This window comes from Oncorhynchus masou, chromosome 18 (assembly GCF_036934945.1).
Source record: "Oncorhynchus masou masou isolate Uvic2021 chromosome 18, UVic_Omas_1.1, whole genome shotgun sequence".
Classification (NCBI taxonomy): domain Eukaryota; kingdom Metazoa; phylum Chordata; class Actinopteri; order Salmoniformes; family Salmonidae; genus Oncorhynchus; species Oncorhynchus masou.
Genome location: NC_088229.1, coordinates 74,146,422 through 74,167,277, shown reverse-complemented (window position 1 = coordinate 74,167,277; position 20,856 = coordinate 74,146,422). Strand labels below are relative to the sequence as shown.

Genomic DNA, 20,856 nt, shown 5'->3' with positions numbered 1-20,856 from the left:
TGGCAGACTAGTTACAGGTACAACCATGGCAGACTAGTTACAGGTGCAACCATGGCAGACTAGTTACAGGTACAACCATGGCAGACTAGTTACAGGTACAACCATGGCAGACTAGTTACAGGTACAACCATGGCAGACTAGTTACAGGTACAACCATGGCAGACTAGTTACAGGTACAACCATGGCAGACTAGTTACAGGTACAACAGACTAGTTACAGGTACAACCATGGCAGACTAGTTACAGGTACAACCATGGCAGACTAGTTACAGCTACAACCATGGCAGACTAGTTACAGGTACAACCATGGCAGACTAGTTACAGGTACAACCATGGCAGACTAGTTACAGCTACAACCATGGCAGACTAGTTACAGGTACAACCATGGCAGACTAGTTACAGGTACAACCATGGCAGACTAGTTACAGGTACAACCAAGACAGACTAGTTACAGGTACAACCATGGCAGACTAGTTACAGGTACAACCATGGCAGACTAGTTACAGGTACAACCATGACACTAGTTACAGGTACAACCATGGCAGACTAGTTACAGGTACAACCATGGCAGACTAGTTACAGGTACAACCATGGCAGACTAGTTACAGGTACAACCATGACAGACTAGTTACAGGTACAACCATGGCAGACTAGTTACAGGTACAACCATGACAGACTAGTTACAGGTACAACCATGGCAGACTAGTTACAGGTACAACCATGGCAGACTAGTTACAGGTACAACCATGGCAGACTAGTTACAGGTACAACCATGGCAGACTAGTTACAGGTACAACCATGGCAGACTAGTTACAGGTACAACCATGGCAGACTAGTTACAGGTACAACCATGGCAGACTAGTTACAGGTACAACCATGACAGACTAGTTACAGGTACAACCATGGCAGACTAGTTACAGGTACAACCATGGCAGACTAGTTACAGGTACAACCATGGCAGACTAGTTACAATAACTATCAAATGAACAGATATGATTTGACACTGATATATAATGTGAACGATCTGTTTGTTATTTATTTTTGTATTTAAAGCTACTCAGTGTTTGTAGGTTATATATGCTCTAATTTACCTTTTTGGGGCTATTCTAATTTCCTCTGGACAATAATGAGCTTAAATACACTCGTTTTGCTGTGACAGAAACGTGGGTCATATTCATTAGGCACCAAACGGTAGATAATGTACAGGAAAAGACAGGTGGTTTATTCATTACATCTTAGCAACGGAAACCTTTTTTTTTTTACCTCTTTAAGAACCAAACGGATTGAAACGGGGAGGGACCTTACCTGAATTGTCCAATAGAAACTCTAGGTTGTTGTTTTTTTCTCCGTTGCAAAGCGTTTTCCCGTTTGGAGTAAACCGTTTCTGTTGCAAAACGTTTTGAAACATAATTCGTCATAATGAATACAACCCCTGAACTTGCCCGATTTTAAGAAAAGCAATTGCTTTGTCGTTGCAAAACATTTTTGCTATGGTGTGCACTGATAAATACAACACTCTTGATACTGAAATGTGGCCACAGCAACAACAACAACAAAAATATGTCACTGTTCGATTATCCACTAGTCTGTAATGTCCAAGCAAGGCGTTGATTTGAACCTGTTTGACACACACACACACACACACACACACACACCTCCCCTAACAGTTTGGACTCCATTTGAACCAGTGTTCTAGAACCTCCCCTAACAGTTTGGACTCCATTTGAACCAGTGTTCTAGAACCTCCCCTAACAGTTTGGACTCCATTTGAACCAGTGTTCCAGAACCTCCCCTAACAGTTTGGACTCCATTTAAACCAGTGTTCTAGAACCTCCCCTAACAGTTTGGACTCCATTTAAACCAGTGTTCCAGAACCTCCCCTAACAGTTTGGACTCCATTTAAACCAGTGTTCCAGAACCTCCCCTAACAGTTTGGACTCCATTTAAACCAGTGTTCTAGAACCTCCCCTAACAGTTTGGACTCCATTTGAACCAGTGTTCTTGAACCTCCCCTAACAGTTTGGACTCCATTTAAACCAGTGTTCCAGAACCTCCCCTAACAGTTTGGACTCCATTTAAACCAGTGTTCTAGAACCTCCCCTAACAGTTTGGACTCCATTTGAACCAGTGTTCTTGAACCTCCCCTAACAGTTTGGACTCCATTTAAACCAGTGTTCCAGAAGTCATAACTGAAACTCTGCGATTTCCTCTCAGGAGTGTTTAATACCTCTGAAATGTATGATGAATTGTCTTCGAAAACTCTGAATGTTTCTAGGTAACAGTGTTAACATTGCATATGTTCCTGAATTAAGTAAAAATTGAACATTTTTCAACCATTTTATCCATTGATTTATATTTTCATTTCTATTAAAAGAAAACACACTGAAAGGGATCCCCCATTACAGGGTTAGTATGAGATGTTGGCAATAATGCCCTTTTTATTTACCCAGAGTCAGATCAATTCAAATTTATTTCTAAGGCCTTTTTTTATCAGCAGAAAAACTCCCTAGAAAGGCAGGAACCTGGGAAGAAACCTAGAGAGGAACCAGGCTCTGATTGGTGGCCAGTCCTCTACTGGCTGTGCCGGGTAGAGAGAAACCAGGCTCTGAGGGGTGGCCAGTCCTCTTCTAGCTGTGCCGGGTAGAGAAGAACCAGGCTCTGAGGGGTGGCCAGTCCTCTTCTGGCTGTGCCGGGTGGAAAGGAACCAGGCTCTGAGGGGTGGGCCAGTCCTCTTCTAGCTGTGCCGGGTAGAGAGGAACCAGGCTCTGAGGGGTGGGCCAGTCCTCTTCTAGCTGTGCCGGGTAGAGAGGAACCAGGCTCTGAAGGGTGGGCCAGTCCTCTTCTAGCTGTGCCGGGTAGAGAGGAACCAGGCTCTGAGGGGTGGGCCAGTCCTCTTCTAGCTGTGCCGTGTAGAGAGGAACCAGGCTCTGAGGGGTAGCCAGTCCTCTTCTAGCTGTGCCGGGTAGAGAGGAACCAGGCTCTGAGGGGTGGCCAGTCCTCTTCTAGCTGTGCCGGGTGGAGATTATAAGAGTATGTGGACATTTAAGGCCAGATTGTTCTTCAAGATGTTCAAACGTTCATAGACGACCAGCATGGTCAAATAATAGTGGTTGTAGAGGGTGCAACAGGTCAGCACCTCAAGAGTAAATGTCAGTTGGCTTTTCATTGTCGAGCATTCAGAGGTAGAGCGAGCGAGAGACTTAAGTACACCCAGGACACCAGATACCGAGCCCCCCTGCACATAAACTATTGCAGCATAGATACTGGAGGCTGAGACGGGGTGTCGGGGGAAACTGGACCCTTCCAACGATACCCCCGGACAGGGCCAACCAGGCAGGATAGAACCACGCCCACTTTGCCAAACCACACCCCCAACACCACTAGAGGGATATCAACAGACCACCAACTTACTACTCTGAGACAAGGCTGAGTACAGCCCCCACACCACTAGAGGGATATCAACAAACCACCAACTTACTACCCTGAGACAAGGCTGAGTACAGCCCCCACACCACTAGAGGGATATCAACAGACCACCAACTTACTACTCTGAGACAAGGCTGAGTACAGCCCCCACACCACTAGAGGGATATCAACAGACCCTGAGACTAGGCTGAGTATAGCCCCCACACCACTAGAGGGATATCAACAGACCACCAACTTACTACGAAGATCTCCTCCACCGTAGGAGCACAAAACCGGACAGGAAGATCACGACGGGTTGAGTCACACAGGTAGCCTAGTGGTTAGAGTGTAGGGACGGCAGGTAGCCTAGTGGTTAGAGTGTAGGGGCGGCAGGTAGCCTAGTGGTTAGAGTGTAGGGACGGCAGGTAGCCTAGTGGTTAGAGTGTAGGGGCGGCAGGTAGCCTAGTGGTTAGAGTGTAGGGACGGCAGGTAGCCTAGTGGTTAGAGTGTAGGGACGGCAGGTAGCCTAGTGGTTAGAGTGTAGGGACGGCAGGGTCGCCCCCACACCAGAGTGTAGGGGTGGCAGGTAGCCTAGTGGTTAGAGTGTAGGGACGGCAGGTAGCCTAGTGGTTAGAGTGTAGGGACGGCAGGTAGCCTAGTGGTGAGAGTGTAGGGACGGCAGGTAGCCTAGTGGGTAGAGTGTAGGGACGGCAGGTAGCCTAGTGGTTAGAGTGTAGGGACGGCAGGTAGCCTAGTGGTTAGAGTGTAGGGACGGCAGGTAGCCTAGTGGTTAGAGTGTAGGGACGGCAGGTAGCCTAGTGGTTAGAGTGTAGGGACGGCAGGTAGCCTAGTGGTTAGAGTGTAGGGGAGGCAGGTAGCCTAGTGGTTAGAGTGTAGGGACGGCAGGTAGCCTAGTGGTTAGAGTGTAGGGACGGCAGGGTCGCCTAGTGGTTAGAGTGTAGGGACGGCAGGTAGCCTAGTGGTTAGAGTGTAGGGACGGCAGGTAGCCTAGTGGTTAGAGTGTAGGGGCGGCAGGTAGCCTAGTGGTTAGAGTGTACGGACGGCAGGTAGCCTAGTGGTTAGAGTGTAGGGACGGCAGGTAGCCTAGTGGTTAGAGTGTAGGGGAGGCAGGTAGCCTAGTGGTTAGAGTGTAGGGGAGGCAGGTAGCCTAGTGGTTAGAGTGTAGGGACGGCAGGTAGCCTAGTGGTTAGAGAGTAGGGACGGCAGGTAGCCTAGTGGTTAGAGTGTAGGGGCGGTAGGTAGCCTAGTGGTTAGAGTGTAGGGACGGCAGGTAGCCTAGTGGTTAGAGTGTAGGGGCGGCAGGTAGCCTAGTGGTTAGAGTGTAGGGACGGTAGGTAGCCTAGTGGTTAGAGTGTAGGGACGGCAGGTAGCCTAGTGGTTAGAGTGTAGGGACGGCAGGTAGCCTAGTAGTTAGAGTGTAGGGGTGGCAGGGTGGCCTAGTGGTTAGAGTGTAGGGGCGGCAGGTAGCCTAGTGGTTAGAGTGTAGGGGCGGCAAGTAGCCTAGTGGTTAGAGTGTAGGACTGAAAAGTTGCTAGATCGAATCCCCGAGCTGACAAGGTAAAAAAAAAAATGTTTTGTCCTTGATCAAGACAGTTAACCCCACTGTTACTAGGCCGTCATTGAAAATATGAATTTGTTCTAAACTGACTTGCCTAGTTAAATAAAAGGTTCAATAAATAAGGAGGCGGAGAATCAGAGTGAAGAGAGCGGAGCAGAGCCAGGCAGAGACCGCAAGGACGGTTCGTCACTCCAGTGCTGTTCACCTTCGCAACCCTGGGCCAGACTACACTCAGTCACAGGACCGACTGAAGAGAGGAGTCTTCAGTAAAGACTTAAAGGTGGAAACCGAGTCTCGCGTGGACAGGCAGACCACTCCATAAAAATGGAGCTCTTTTGGAGAAAGACCCTTAGAAATTCTAGGTACAATAAGGAGTCCTGCGTCTTGTGACCGTAGCGTACGTGTAGGTATGTACGGCAGGACCAAATCGGAGAGATAGGTAGGAGCAAGTCCATGTAATGCTTTGTAGGTTAGCAGTAAAACCTTGATCAGCCCTTGCCTTGACAGAAAGCCAGTGGAGAGAGGCTAGCACTGGAGTAATATGATTTTTTTTTTGGTTCTGATCAAGATTCTAGCAGCCGTGTTTGGCACTAACTGCAGTTTATTTAGTGCTTTATCCAGGTAGTCTAATCTAGAAGTGACAAAAGCAAAGGGTTATTTTTTTGCATCATTTTTGGACAAAAGGTTTCTGTTTTTTGCAATCTAATGAAGATGGAAAAAAAGCTGCACTTGAAATACTATTGATATGTTCCTCAAACGAGAGATCAGGGTCCAGAGTAACGCAGAGGTCCTTTACAGTTTTTTTTATTTGAGGAGAATGTACAACCATCAATATTAATTGTCAGATCAAACATCAGATTTCTTTTGTTTCTTTGGATCTAGATGTAGCATCTCTGTTTTGTCCGAGTTTAAAAGTAAAACATTTACCGCCATCCACTTCCTTATGTCTGAAACACAGGCTTCCAGGGTAGGACATTTTGGGGGTTTCACCATGTTTCATCAAAATGTACAACTGTGTGTCGTCCGCATAGCAGTAAACGTTGACATTGTGTTTCCGAATGAGAGATAATATAGGTAATATACACTGCTCAAAAGAATAAAGGGAACACTTAAACAACACAATGTAACTCCAAGTCAATCACACTTCTGTGAAATCAAACTGTCCACTCAGGAAGCAACACTGATTGACAATAAATTTCACGTGCTGTTGTGCAAATGGAATAGACAACAGGTGGAAATTATAGGCAATTAGCAAGACACGCGCAATAAAGGAGTGGTTCTGCAGGTGGTGACCACAGACCACTTCTCAGTTCCTATGCTTCCTGGCTGATGTTTGAATGCTGGCGGTGCTTTCACTCTAGTGGTAGCATGAGACGGAGTCTACAACCCACACAAGTGGCTCAGGTAGTGCAGCTCATCCAGGATGGGACATCCGAGCTGTGGCAAGAAGGTTTGCTGTGTCTGTCAGCGTAGTGTCCAGAGCATGGAGGCACTACCAGGAGACAGGCCAGTACATCAGGAGACGTGGAGGAGGCCGTAGGAGGGCAACAACCCAGCAGCAGGACCGCTATCTCCGCCTTTGTGCAAGGAGGAGCACTACCAGAGCCCTGCAAAATGGCCAAAAATGTGCATGTGTCTGCTCAAACGGTCAGAAACAGACTCCATGAGGGTGGTATGAGGGCCTGATGTCCACAGGTGGGGGTTGTGCTTACAGCCCAACACCGTGCAGGACGTTTGGCATTTGCCAGAGAACACCAAGATTGGCAAATGGATGGATGCTTTCGTCCAGGTCTGGGAGGAGATCCCTCAGGAGACCATCCGCCACCTCATCAGGAGCATGCCCAGGCATTGTAGGGAGGTCATACAGGCACGTGGAGGCCACACACACTACTGAGCCTCATTTTGACAATAGTGAATTTGAGATTAGGGTCAATGTCATTGAGTAAGGTCATAAAATCGTCAATATATCAGTTCAGGATTTTTATTCAAGAATGGATTTTCATTGTTAACAAAAACGTTCTTCAAGTTGACCCATATTAAGGTTAGCATAACTTGAAGAAAATGTGGAACCCATGGATGTTCTATTTGTTATATGTTAAAACATATTCAGACGGCTCTAGAATGAAGTCCGTTGGTGGGCATTTGTTAGTATCTCGGTCTCTCAAATAGTATCTCCGTCCAATTTTAGCTAGTTAACCACCGGAGGAGGACAACATGCAACAATTCAAGTTGGTTTCCCCCCCACTTGTCCTTGGTGCGCCAGGACCATTCACGGTTGAGTTCGTGTCAATTACCTTGTACCACTGCACATCGGCTCGATACTGCATGTATATATAGCCAAGCTATCATTGCTCATTGTGCATATATTCCTTATGTTAAATGTGTTGTTTTTTCTGTTTTTTCCCCCATTGTGATCTGCATTGTTGGGAATGACCCCTAAATAAGCGTTTCACTGTTAATCTACACCTGTTGTTAATGAAGCATGTGACAATTAAAATGTGATTTCATTGGTCATTATGCGTTTTATTCAGTTCAAAGTTGATATTGGTATCTTAGAAATTAATATCCAAAGGTACCTCAAGACTTTCCTACAAGACGGCCTTTGCGGGACAGGGTGTATCTATAGTCGTGAAGTGCTCTCTTTCCTTGTCTCCTAGTGCTCTCTTTCCTTGTCACCTGCGCTAAGGTGAACGGGAAAACTAGATAGGAAATATCAACTCCCAAGCAGCATATACTCCCAACGCGTTGTTTTCGCCCATCCTGTATTTAACACATCAGTACTTGTGAAGGTGAGGAGAAGAAACTAGTCTAGAGTTAGAGACTATTGAGACGCCCTCTGCCACGGTCAAGTTCAGGTGAGCTGACTGTAGGTTCTGCGTTTGATTCAGTTCGGGTTTTCTACGGTTAGGTGTGTTATTACAGAGGGCTGTTGAAAATATGACAGAAAACGCTGCGACGTGATCAACAGTGTATTTTAAAATAGTTTTTTTAACTGCTTTGTAGTACAGAAAAAAAAGGTGTATTTTAAATTGTAGAGAGAATTTAACAAAACATCGGACATTCTTAAACACTTACATTAAGTTATTTCGTCATGGACGAAGCAATGGCGATTATTTTGATATCCATTGTGATGTTTTTGGGATGTTTTCTATTAGGTTTGATTCCACTTTTGATCAAACTTTCTGAGGTAAGTAATTGAATTCTCAACATTATATCTCCTTCCGTTTCTCCCCATTCTGTAGCTTCTACTGTACTTTCTCCTGAGGTCTCTTCCCCCGATGCCAATCCATCCCCCATTCATTATTAATATATATATATATATATATAATGTATCAGTATCTTCAAAAAGATTGTGATTGCTACATGTTGTTATCTTAACTATTAAATAATCAAATCAAATGTATTTGTCACATACACATGGTTAGCAAATGCTTGTGCTTCTAGTTCCGACCGTGCAGTAATATCCAACGAGTAATCTAACCTAACAATTCCACAACAACTACCTTATACACACAAGTGTAAAGGAATGAATAAGAATATGTACATATAGATATATGAATGACTGATGGTACAGAACGGCATAGGAAAGATGCAGTAGATGGTATCGAGTACAGTATATACATATGAGATGAGTAATGTAGGGTATGTAAACATTATATTAAGTGACATTGTTTAAAGTGGCTAGTGATACATTTAATTACATCAAGATGGCAAGTCATGAATAGGCTGTCGACTGGATTCTCTAACCGGTTTGAATGTATGACTTAATAAAGTTATATTGATGCGTAATATAACAGTCTGTTATTATATTGACGCATTAATTCTCCCTCCTAGAACAAACAACAGTTGGTCAGTGTGTTTGTAAAATAGTGTGTGTGTGTGTGTGTGTCCCTTTCTCTCCCAACAGAAAAGGCTGCAGTTTGTCAGTATTTTCGGGGCAGGCCTGCTCTGTGGTACTGCTCTAGCTATCATCCTCCCAGAGGGGGTGGAACTACTGGAAGAGTCGTGGAGAGGTGAGGGGTACCAGACATAATGGGCTTCGGGGAGCAACAGCCCAGGGTACTAACTTATCACGACATCAGCGACAGCTGGAGCAACAGCTCACTGTCGGCTAGATTCCTGTTGTTGAGTTTGTATTGGCGCATAGTTCCTCGAAGGCAGCTATAACCTTTAGCAGGAGTATCTTGCCAACTGTTCATTATGCATGCAACTGTATGTATTATGGACCTTTTTGGGGCGGCAGGTAGCCTAGTGGTTAGAGCGTTGGACCGAAAGGTTGCAAGATCAAATCCCCGAGCTGACAAGGTACAAATCTGTCGTTCTGCCCCTGAACAGGCAGTTAAACCCAAGCCGTCGTTTCCTAGGCCGTCATTGTAAATAAGATTATGTTATTAACTGACTTGCCTTGTTATATAAAGATTAAATAAAATAAATCAAAAATTGTAAAGGAAAGCGTTCAGTAGTCCATCAGCCCACCCTGCTCTATAATTCATGTCTCTCCGTCAAACGAAGCCCTACGAAGCAAAGACCGGGCTTGACGCGTGAGTCAGAGGCTGTGTCCGGGGTGTTGGGTTGGCTGTGGTGTGAAACCAGATACTTGTTTATATCTTTATAAAATAATTCCGTCCCGTCATCCCTCGGCTGATTAAAAAAAAAATATATGTCTACTGTTCAAAACAGACTCAGAGGAAAGTTCTGGTATGACGAGTCAAAATTCATACAACCGTTCATTAACATAATGTAAAAAAACAAGCTATGAGACTGATGCAACATATCAGACCGTTGAGCTTAATATGTTGATGGATGTATTTCTTCATATTATAAACTAACCAATGCGTACATGGCTGAAGGATATTTGTAGGTCGACATGCGAATGTTCCAAAATGCAATTAGCGGGAAAACACCGTTCTCAAATTTCACCACACACACACGCGCACACAGAGACACACACACACACAGAGAGAGAGAGACACACACACACACACACACACACACACACACACACACACACACACACACACACACACACACACGCACACACAGAGACACACACACACACACAGAGAGAGAGACACACACACACACACACACACACACACACACACACACACGCACACACAGAGACACACACACACACACAGAGAGAGAGACTCACACACACACACACACGCACACACAGAGACACACACACACACAGAGAGAGAGACTCACACACACACACACACACACACACACACACACACACACACACACACACACACACACACACACACACACACACACACACACACAGCAGGTTTCATGTGCCAGATACACTGTATAGAAACCACTAGAATGGTCCATACAGGGGGAAAAAACATTAATTCCACATGTGAAGTGTTCCTAAAGCACATGGTTTTATGTGATCTAATGTGAAGTTTATGTGATCACATGCGGCTTTTCTATTTCGGGGGGCTAATCTTAATATTATGAGTAGGATGATGCCTTTGGCTGCTGGACAATAAAATACAGTTGATTTGAAAACCAATAGAACATGATTAAAATGCTGGTTTCAACGTCATTAAGTGGTTAAATGATAATTCCCTCAACATTTTTATGACTAGGCTTGACTAGACTAGGCTTGGCTCGGCATTGCTAGGTTTGACTAGGCATGGCTAGGCTTGGCTAGGTTTGACTAGGCTTGGCTTGGCTAGGTTTGACTAGGCTTGGCTAGGTTTGACTAGGCTAGGTTTGACTAGGCTAGGTTTGACTAGGCTTGGCTAGGTTTGACTAGGCTTGGCTAGGCTAGGTTTGACTAGGCTTGGCTAGACTAGGTTTGACTAGGCTTGGCTAGACTAGGTTTGACTAGGCTTGGCTAGACTAGGTTTGACTAGGCTTGGCTAGACTAGGTTTGACTAGGCTTGGCTTGGCTAGGTTTGACTATGTTTGACTAGGCTAGGTTTGGCTAGGTTTGACTAGGCTTGGCTAGGCTAGGTTTGACTAGGCTTGGTTAGGCTAGGCTAGGTTTTACTAGGTTTGGCTAGGCTAGGTTTGACTAGGCTAGGTTTGACTAGGTTTGACTAGGCTAGGTTTGACTAGGCTTGGCTAGGCTAGGCCACTTTGAAACAAGGTAACGCATGCTTCATAAAAGTATATAAAAACGGTTTTAAACAATAAAGTTGATGGTTAAATAGTTTCAAAATGCTGAGCGCCTCCATTCAGATTCAAGATGTGCGGTGCGTGTTAGGCGCCGTCCTTCTCTTTCTGATCTTGGGACCATTTGATCTGAACGAACCGCGTCTCCAGTATGTTGACAGAATCACTCCTTTAGATGTTAATGTTGATCGTCCTTCCTTATATTTGTAAAAACATAACTGTTTTTTTAGCCTATATTTATGTTATTAAAAGTCTCAATAAAGTTTGGCTACGTTTTCTGGAGCCCTTCTTATGTCAGCATTGGTTTGGATATGAGGCTGTAGCCAATATATGTATATCGCCTACACTTTGACAATTGAAATCTACACTGAGTGTACAAAACATTAGGAACACCTTCCTAATATTTAGTTGCCCCTTCCGTCTTTAGCCCGTCTCCTCCCCTTCGTCTACACTGATTAAAGTGGATTTAACAGGTGACATCAATAAGGGATCATAGCTGTTACCTGGATTCACCTGGTCAGTCTGTGTGTCATGGAAAGAGCAGCAGGTGTTCCTAATGTTTTGTATTTGTTCCTAATGCTGTGTGTTTTTACTTGTCCTGCACAAAGAGGACAAGCTTTAATGTCGAGCCCTGAAAAGGGCCTCGAATGCAGGGCATTTCAGGATAAATCGGTCATTGAAATGAAAATCACCTTGGTGACCTAATTTATGCCTCTATTTAGCCAAGCGTGTGTAGCAGATATGAAATCCCTACATAGGCTCCTTGGTTATAGCTCAGCTTGGGCAGTCAGGGAAAGAAGATATACTATTGTTACATAATCTACAACATTTCCAAGCTATTCACACAATTAATCTATGGATTGGTGCTGTCGAATCTAGATTCACCTTGTAAAAGCTTTTGGTTTGAGGATGAGTGCACCTGTTTGATAAAAGTCAGTGTTTTAAGAAAACATTCCTCTCCGTATTCTCTCCCCAGTCTCCTCCTGCTCTGTGGCCCCAGTAGCAGCCAATAAGAATGCCAGTGACGGTGGGGTCGGAGGTCAGCTCCAGGAGATGGGCCCCTCCTCTAAAGGTCTCCCAGCACGGTTCTTCATCGGGGTCTCCCTGGTTCTAGGGTTCATCCTCATGTTCCTGGTGGACCAGATCAGTAGCTACTGCTCCGTACACGGTCAGTGATGCTCCGGGGTGAAGACCTAGCTCCTCACTCTATTAGCATTAGCCTGTCCTATTGAAAACACACTGTGAAGATGCTAACTTCCCGAGCGTTAATTGGGCTAGTGTCATTAGACTCATTGAAAACCTCCTCAGGGGGTGACATTTCCCCTATGTAGATCTAGGTACAGCACCCTCTCCCCAATAATACCTTAACCATTAGTGGGAAAATGCTAAACTGATCCAAAATCAGTGTCTGGGGGCAACTTCACGTTACTCCAATTAGTTACAACTTCATATACGGTAGCATCATATCTCCAGCTTGTTCCGAACACGGCCAGTGAGATCACATGAAAAGGAAAACCCTGCTGATATGAAATTATAGACTTTCTTAGGTTTGTGGTGACCAAAAGTAACCCGTTTTTATATAGAAAATAAGGAAGGTCTACGCTCAGGAATTGTCTTAAATAAATAGGAAAATGTTCTTCCATTTTTTTCGGGACAAGTTACTTCGTATAACATTATTCTCTAACCGTGGCCCCCCGGTCAGTTTGTGCTGTGTTGCATGGTAATTGTTTGGCATGATAATGACCATATAAGTTGGCGAGACTGATCTGGAAGCACCCTTGTTTCACTCATCAGATGTTTCACTCATCTGGGGCGGCAGGGTAGCCTAGTGGTTAGAGTGTTGGGACTAGCAACTAAAAGGTTGCGAGTTCAAGTCCACGAGCTGACGAGGTCTGTCGTTCTGCCCGTGAACAGGCCGTTAACCCACTGTTCCTAGGCCGTCATTGAAAATAAGAATTTGTTCTTAACTGACTTGCCTAGTTAAATAAAGGTTAAATAAAAATAAATAAAATCTCCAAACCTCCTAGGACTCTAAACATCTTCATACCTCTCCATCTAAACATCTTCAGACCTCATCAAACTTGTCCAAACCTCCTCTCCAAACCTCTTCAGACTTCCTATCCAAACCTCCCCTTCAAACCTACTCTCCAAACCTCCTCTCCAAACGTTTGTCTTTGTGCTAGCATTCAGCATGTCCACAAAACTGTTGCTAACAGTTGGTTGATTGTGTTGTCATTCTAGATCAACGTACTGGAACATCCAACAGGACCACTATCACAGCTACAGTAGGACTGGTCATCCATGCTGCTGGTAGGGAACACACACACACACACATTCACGCTAAGTTATCATACATGACTAAGGTTTCTTAAATCAGTTTTGAGGTTGTTGTTGGTTCCAAAAGAGATGAAATGCTTCATTGCCTCTGGGTTGTGCTGTTCACTAATCTGTATCATTTTACAAGCCAGGGAAATCCACAACCCAGAAGTCTTTGCGCCGATCTTAACTTCCTCTTGTGAAGCATACTCTCTTAATGCTCAGAGATTTTGACATCTTAAAAATGGCTTTACAAAGTGTCTACTCATAGTGTCTAATGGACTGCAGGTCTACTCATAGTGTCTACCCATAGTGTCTAATGGACTGTAGGTCTACTCATAGTGTCAAATGGACTGCAGGTCTACTCATAGTGTCTAATGGACTGTAGGTCTATTCATAGTTACTCATAGTGTCTAATAGACTGTAGGTCTACTCATAGTGTCTACTCATAGTGTCTAATGGACTGTAGGTCTACTCATAGTGTCAAATGGACTGCAGGTCTACTCATAGTGTCTAATGGACTGTAGGTCTACTCATAGTGTCTACTCATAGTGTTTAATAGACTGTAGGTCTACTCATAGTGTCAAATGGACTGCAGGTCTACTCATAGTGTCTAATGGACTGTAGGTCTATTCATAGTTACTCATAGTGTCTAATGGACTGTAGGTCTACTCATAGTGTCTACTCATAGTGTCTAATGGACTGTAGGTCTACTCATAGTGTCTAATGGACTGTAGGTCTACTCATAGTGTCTAATGGACTGCAGGTCTACTCATAGTGTCTAATGGACTGTAGGTCTACTCATAGTGTCTAATGGACTGCAGGTCTACTCATAGTGTCTACTCATAGTGTCTAATGGACTGTAGGTCTACTCATAGTGTCTAATGGACTGTAGGTCTACTCATAGTGTCTAATGGACTGCAGGTCTACTCATAGTGTCTAATTGACTGTAGGTCTACTCATAGTCTCTACTCATAGTGTCTAATGGACTGTAGGTCTACTCATAGTGTCTAATGGACTGTAGGTCTATTCATAGTTACTCATAGTGTCTAATGGACTGTAGGTCTACTCATAGTGTCTACTCATAGTGTCTAATGGACTGTAGGTCTACTCATAGTGTCTACTCATAGTGTCTAATGGACTGTAGGTCTACTCATAGTGTCTAATGGACTGCAGGTCTACTCATAGTGTCTAATGGACTGTAGGTCTATTCATAGTGTCTACTCATAGTGTCTAATGGACTGTAGGTCTACTCATAGTGTCTAATGGACTGTAGGTCTACTCATAGTGTCTAATGGACTGTAGGTCTACTCATAGTGTCTAATGGACTGCAGGTCTACTCATAGTGTCTAATGGACTGTAGGTCTACTCATAGTGTCTAATGGACTGTAGGTCTACTCATAGTGTCTAATGGACTGCAGGTCTACTCATAGTGTCTAATGGACTGTAGGTCTACTCATAGTCTCTACTCATAGTGTCTAATGGACTGTAGGTCTACTCATAGCAATAAGATAGGATCTCGTTAGTAGCTTTTCATTGTAATAAAAGAAAGCCCTAGTTTTGTCACACCTGGACTACTGTTCAGTTGTGTGGTCAGGTGCCACAAAGATGGATTTAGGAAAATTGTAGTTGTCTCAGAACAGGGCAGAACGGCTTGCACTTAAAAGTACACTGAGAGCTAACATTAATGACATGCATGTCTATCTCTCATGGCTCAAAGTGGAAGAGAGATTGACTTCATTTGTAAGAAGTGTTGACAAGCTGAATGTACCGAGCTGTCTGTTTTAAAATACTGGCACACAGCTCAGACACCCATTCATACCCCACAAGACACGCCAGAGGTCTCTTCACAGTCCCCAAGTCCAGAACAGACTATGGGAGGCGCACAGTATTACATAGAGCCATGACCACATGGAACTCTATTCCACAGTACTACATAGAGCCATGACTACATGGAACTCTATTCCACAGTACTACATAGAGCCATGACTACATGGAACTCTATTCCACAGTACTACATAGAGCCATGACTACATGGAACTCTATTCCACAGTACTACATAGAGCCATGACTACATGGAACTCTATTCCACAGTACTACATAGAGCCATGACTACATGGAACTCTATTCCACAGTACTACATAGAGCCACGACTACATGGAACTCTATTCCACAGTATTACATAGAGCCATGACTACACGGAACTCTATTCCACAGTACTACATAGAGCCATGACTACATGGAACTCTATTCCACAGTACTACATAGAGCCATGACTCCATGGACATCTATTCCACAGTACTACATAGAGCCATGACTACATGGAACTCTATTCCACAGTACTACATAGAGCCATGACTCCATGGAACTCTATTCCACAGTACCACATAGAGCCATGACTACATCGAACTCTATTCCACAGTACTACATAGAGCCATGACTCCATGGAACTCTATTCCACAGTACTACATAGAGCCATGACTACATGGAACTCTATTCCACAGTACTACACAGAGCCATGACTACATGGAACTCTATTCCACAGTACTACATAGAGCCATGACTACATGGAACTCTATTCCACAGTACAACATAGAGCCATGACTCCATGGAACTCTATTCCACAGTACCACATAGAGCCATGACTACATCGAACTCTATTCCACAGTACCACATAGAGCCATGACTACATGGAACTCTATTCCACAGTACCACATAGAGCCATGACTACATGGAACTCTATTCCACAGTACTACATAGAGCCATGACTCTATGGAACTCTATTCCACAGTACCACATAGAGCCATGACTGTCAGGACCCGGTTTCGAACCTGGGTCTCCGGAGTGAGAAACAGTCACTTAACCAACTGAGCCACGAATAGACAGCAGAACCCAGAAGATGAGGCAGACACAGCAGTACTTAAGACGGTGTATTTAATAAAGAAAAAATCCTAAAATACAAAAATGGCAAATCCAAAAGGTGGTAGGTAAAACACAAAAGAACTCAAAAGAAACTCACCAAAAATAAACAAAAACAAAAAACAGAATACCACAAGAACGTCACCCGGAATCGACAAGAGCACACAGAACACTAGGGCAGGGTGCTAACATACAAACACAGAGCACAGAACTGAGGGAAACAAAGGGTTTAAATACAATCAGGGGAAACGAGACACAGGTGCAAACAATAATGGGGATCAAGGGAAAAACACAGGGACAAAAAGCACAATGGGGACATCTACTGACAAAAACCCGGAACAACCCTGGCCAAATCCTGACAATGACTACATGGAACTCTATTCCACAGTACTACATAGAGCCATGACTCCATGGAACTCTATTCCACAGTACCACATAGAGCCATGACTACATGGAACTCTATTCCACAGTACTACATAGAGCCATGACTCCATGTAACTCTACTCCACAGTACTACATAGAGCCATGACTACATCCTGTGTGGCTCAGTCGGTAGAGCATGGCGCTTGCAACGCCAAGCGTCGTGGGTTCGATTCCCGCTGGGGCCACCCATATGTAAAAGTAGTGGCCCCAGCCGACTTGTAAGTCGCTTTGGACAAAAGCGTCTGCTAAATGGGATATATTATTATTATTTATTATTACATGGAACTCTATTCCACAGTACTACATAGAGCCATGACTACATGGAACTCTATTCCACAGTACTACATAGAGCCACGACTACATGGAACTCTATTCCACATCAAGTAACTGATGCAAACAGTAGAATCAGACTTAAAAAGCAGGTAAAAATGCACCTTTATGGAACAATGGGGACTGTGAAGAGAAACACACAAAGATACAGACAAACACAGATATTCTAACATTGTTGTGTGGTGGTATTATACATGTTGTATTGTAGATATGTAGTGGTGTAATAATGTAGTACTGTTTAGTTGTGTATGTAATGTAAGTGCCTTAATGTGTTTGGACTCCAGGAAGAGTAGGCAGCAGCTGATGGGGATCCCTAATGAATACAAATATTCATCACAAAGGCAGTCATTAGTATCTCGTAGTGTTGTGTGTTTGTGTGTGAGTGTGTACAGTGTGTAGTGTTTGTGTGTTTTATAGTGATCATATTGCCTGCCTGCAGCTGACGGTGTACCTTTACGTGTGTGTGTGTGTGTGTGTGTGTGTGTTGTAATATTGTTTCTTCTCCTCTCTCCCCAGCTGATGGTGTAGTTTTAGGTGTTGCCGTGGTTTCCTCCAAGGTCACAGTTCAACTAGTGGTCTTTCTCGCTGTCATTCTGCACAAGGTGAGACTCCACTGGATTAACCAGCCTCTAACAGGAAGTTACATCACAATATTGGACAACAGGACAGCTTCTACTAGGAAGTGACATAACAATATTGGACAGCTTCTAACAGGAAGTTACATCACAATATTGGACAACACGACAGCTTCTACTAGGAAGTGACATAACAATATTGTACAGCTTCTAACAGGAAGTTGCATTTTACAATATTGGTCAACAGGACAGCTTCTAACAGGAAGTTACATCACAATAAGACATCTTGATTGTTTCGACTCCTCAAGCCCTCTCTCAGTTCAATGTACTCTCTCCTTCCTCTCCATATTTGATCTAACATTCTCCCTCCCTCCCTCCCTCCCTCCCTCCCTCCCCTCCCTCCCTCCCTCCCTCCCTCCCTCCCTCCCTCCCTCTCTCCCTCCCTCCCTCCCTCCCTCCCTCCCTCCCTCCCTCCCTCCCTCAGGCTCCTGCAGCGTTTGGCCTTGCCACCTTTCTGTTGCGCGCAGGTTTAGAGAAGAGGCAGATTCAGAAGCATCTCTTGGTGTTCTCTGCTGCAGCACCTGTGCTCTCCATCAGTACATATTTTATCCTGAACGCGGTGAGAAGAAGCAACAAACTACTTTTTAGTGACAGTTATCTGAAAAGTTATTTGATAACCAACAGTAAAAGTTATCTGAAGGTTATCTTGTAATGTTGATATTACGTATCAGTGTGTTGTGTGTTTCTTCCTCCTACTGCAGAGTGGAGGTTCAGCCCAGCACCGTCTGAGCGCTACAGGTGTTGGGATGCTGTTCTCAGCTGGAACGTTCCTCTATGTTGCTACGGTCCATGTACTACCAGAGGTCAGCTCCAGGGGGCAGCAGCAGAGCTTTGTAAATGTAATCTCTGGGACTGGGCACCTCCACGGGACTGGGACTGGGACTGGGACCGGGCACCTCCACGGGACTGGGACTGGGACCGGGCACCTCCACAGGACTGGGACTGGGCAGCAGGGGGACCTGGGGGTCCTGGAGAGCCTCACGCTGATACTAGGAGCAGGACTACCTGTGTTACTGGCCCTGGGACTACATGATGACTAGTCTTGTGAATCGACGCTATCCTGCCAAGTCTCCTTCGTCACTCAAAGGAACATTGGGAATGAATGTGAAGGAGGCCTGAAAATCGAGACTACAATACGACTGACAAGTTAAACGCAAAGAAAGACACCACACGATACCAAGCACACATTCTTCCATAGTGTTTCCGTGCCAGATGCAGTGTGTATCAGTGTCTTTCTCCGAGAGGTCAAGGAGCTACTGACACTGGCTTGAACATACAAAAAGTAGGAACAGTGTGTGTGTGTGTGTGTGTGTGTGTGTGTGTCATGCCAAATAGTGGGATCAGAGCGAGAGACAGAGTGATGTGTGCTTGTCAGAGACTTGGGTATTTGTGTCGAGCTTTTGTAATTGTTTCTCTTGCCAAGTTCAATCTCAGCGGGGACATTCTGTTGAGTTTGTCTGAAAGAGCAAGAACATTTCCTGTAAGTGGAGAACTCTTTCCTGTTTCCTCATATTTGGCCTTTTGTGCCTCCACTGAACAAAAACATTTTTTTTAATGTTAAGACGAAATCCAAACTGGATCAGATTTTAATCAACTTGCATCATATTTCATCTTTTGTCATTTGTAAGAAAGGTTTTTGGCCAGGGGTATGTTAGGTACTGAAATATTCAGGCCAGGTTGTGAAAAGCCTTCATAAACATTGGATGGTTGCCATAACACTAAATGAACCACAGTGATGATTATTTTTATTTTATTTTTTGTATTGGATGTGATCATCTTTTTTAGATTTGATAATAATGGGTTTACATGAAATATTCAGTAAAACACTCTGCTGACAAACCACAGCTCAGAGGACCTTCCAAATGGACCAATGACCATATCAAGAAGAGACTAACACATTTCCACATTGTTTACGATAGCCAGGACAATGTTGTCTGGCTACCAGTCTGTTAAGATAACATTCTTCTAGCCTGGGTACCAGTCTGTTTCGATAACATTCCTCTAGCCTGTTATCTAAACAGACTGGTACCCAGGCTAGAGGAATGTTATCTAAACAGACTGGTACCCAGGCTAGAGGAATGTTATCTAAACAGACTGGTACCCAGGCTAGAGGAATGTTATCTAAACAGACTGGTACCCAGGCTAGAGGAATGTTATCTAAACAGACTGGTACCCAGGCTAGAGGAATGTTATCTAAACAGACTGGTACCCAGGCTAGAGGAATGTTATCTAAACAGACTGGTACCCAGGCTAGAGGAATGTTATCTAAACAGACTGGTACCCAGGCTAGAGGAATGTTATCGAAACAGACTGGTACCCAGGCTAGAGGAATGTTATCTAAACAGACTGGTACCCAAGCTAGAGGAATGTTATTTAAACAGACTGGTACCCAGGCTAGAGGAATGTTATCTAAACAGACTGGTACCCAGGCTAGAGGAATGTTATCTAAACAGACTGGTACCCAGGCTAGAGGGATGTTATCTAAACAGACTGGTACCCAGGCTAGAGGAATGTTATCTAAACAGACTGGTACCCAGGCTAGAGGAATGTTATCGAAACAGACTGGTACCCAGGCTAGAGGAATGTTATCGAAACAGACTGGTACCCAGGCTAGAGGAATTTTATCTAAACTGACTGGTCCCCAGGCTAGAGGAATGTTATCTAAACAGACTGGTACCCAGGCTAGAGGGATGTTATCTAAACAGACTGGTACCCAGGCTAGAGGAATGTTATCTAAACAGACTGGTACCCAAGCTAGAGGAATGTTATCGAAACAGACTGGTACCCAGGCTAGAGGAATGTTATCTAAACAGACTGGTACCCAGGCTAGAGGAATGTTATCTAAACAGACTGGTACCCAGGCTAGAGGAAAACAACTTTTTATCAATGCTTTATCATAACTATCCCTGAAAATACTATATATAAAATAGCATGACATGTAAATTGTTGATAATAAAGCTAGATTGTTTTTGAATATGTTTGTTCTATTCCGATGTCAGATGTTGCTGGACTAGCTGTCACCGACAGCTTGTAATGTCACAGGTCAGGGACAATACCGCGTCACGGTACTGTTACCAAGAGGTTCTGCACTAGTCGGACGACACAGCATTAGAGC

At 44.3% G+C, this 20,856-nt stretch overlaps 1 protein-coding gene across 1 annotated transcript; it reads left to right on the top strand.

Annotated features, from left to right (window-relative positions):
* The first annotated feature begins 7,841 nt into the window (after positions 1-7,841).
* On the top strand, positions 7,842-19,710 carry LOC135503794 (zinc transporter ZIP9). The gene is made up of 7 exons (XM_064921932.1): positions 7,842-8,170; positions 8,891-8,996; positions 12,095-12,286; positions 13,360-13,428; positions 17,623-17,708; positions 18,166-18,300; positions 18,443-19,710. The coding sequence occupies exons 1-7, from the start codon at positions 8,075-8,077 to the stop codon at positions 18,779-18,781; spliced, it is 1,023 nt and encodes a 340-aa protein (XP_064778004.1). The 5' UTR covers positions 7,842-8,074; the 3' UTR covers positions 18,782-19,710.
* Positions 19,711-20,856: the final 1,146 nt, after the last annotated feature.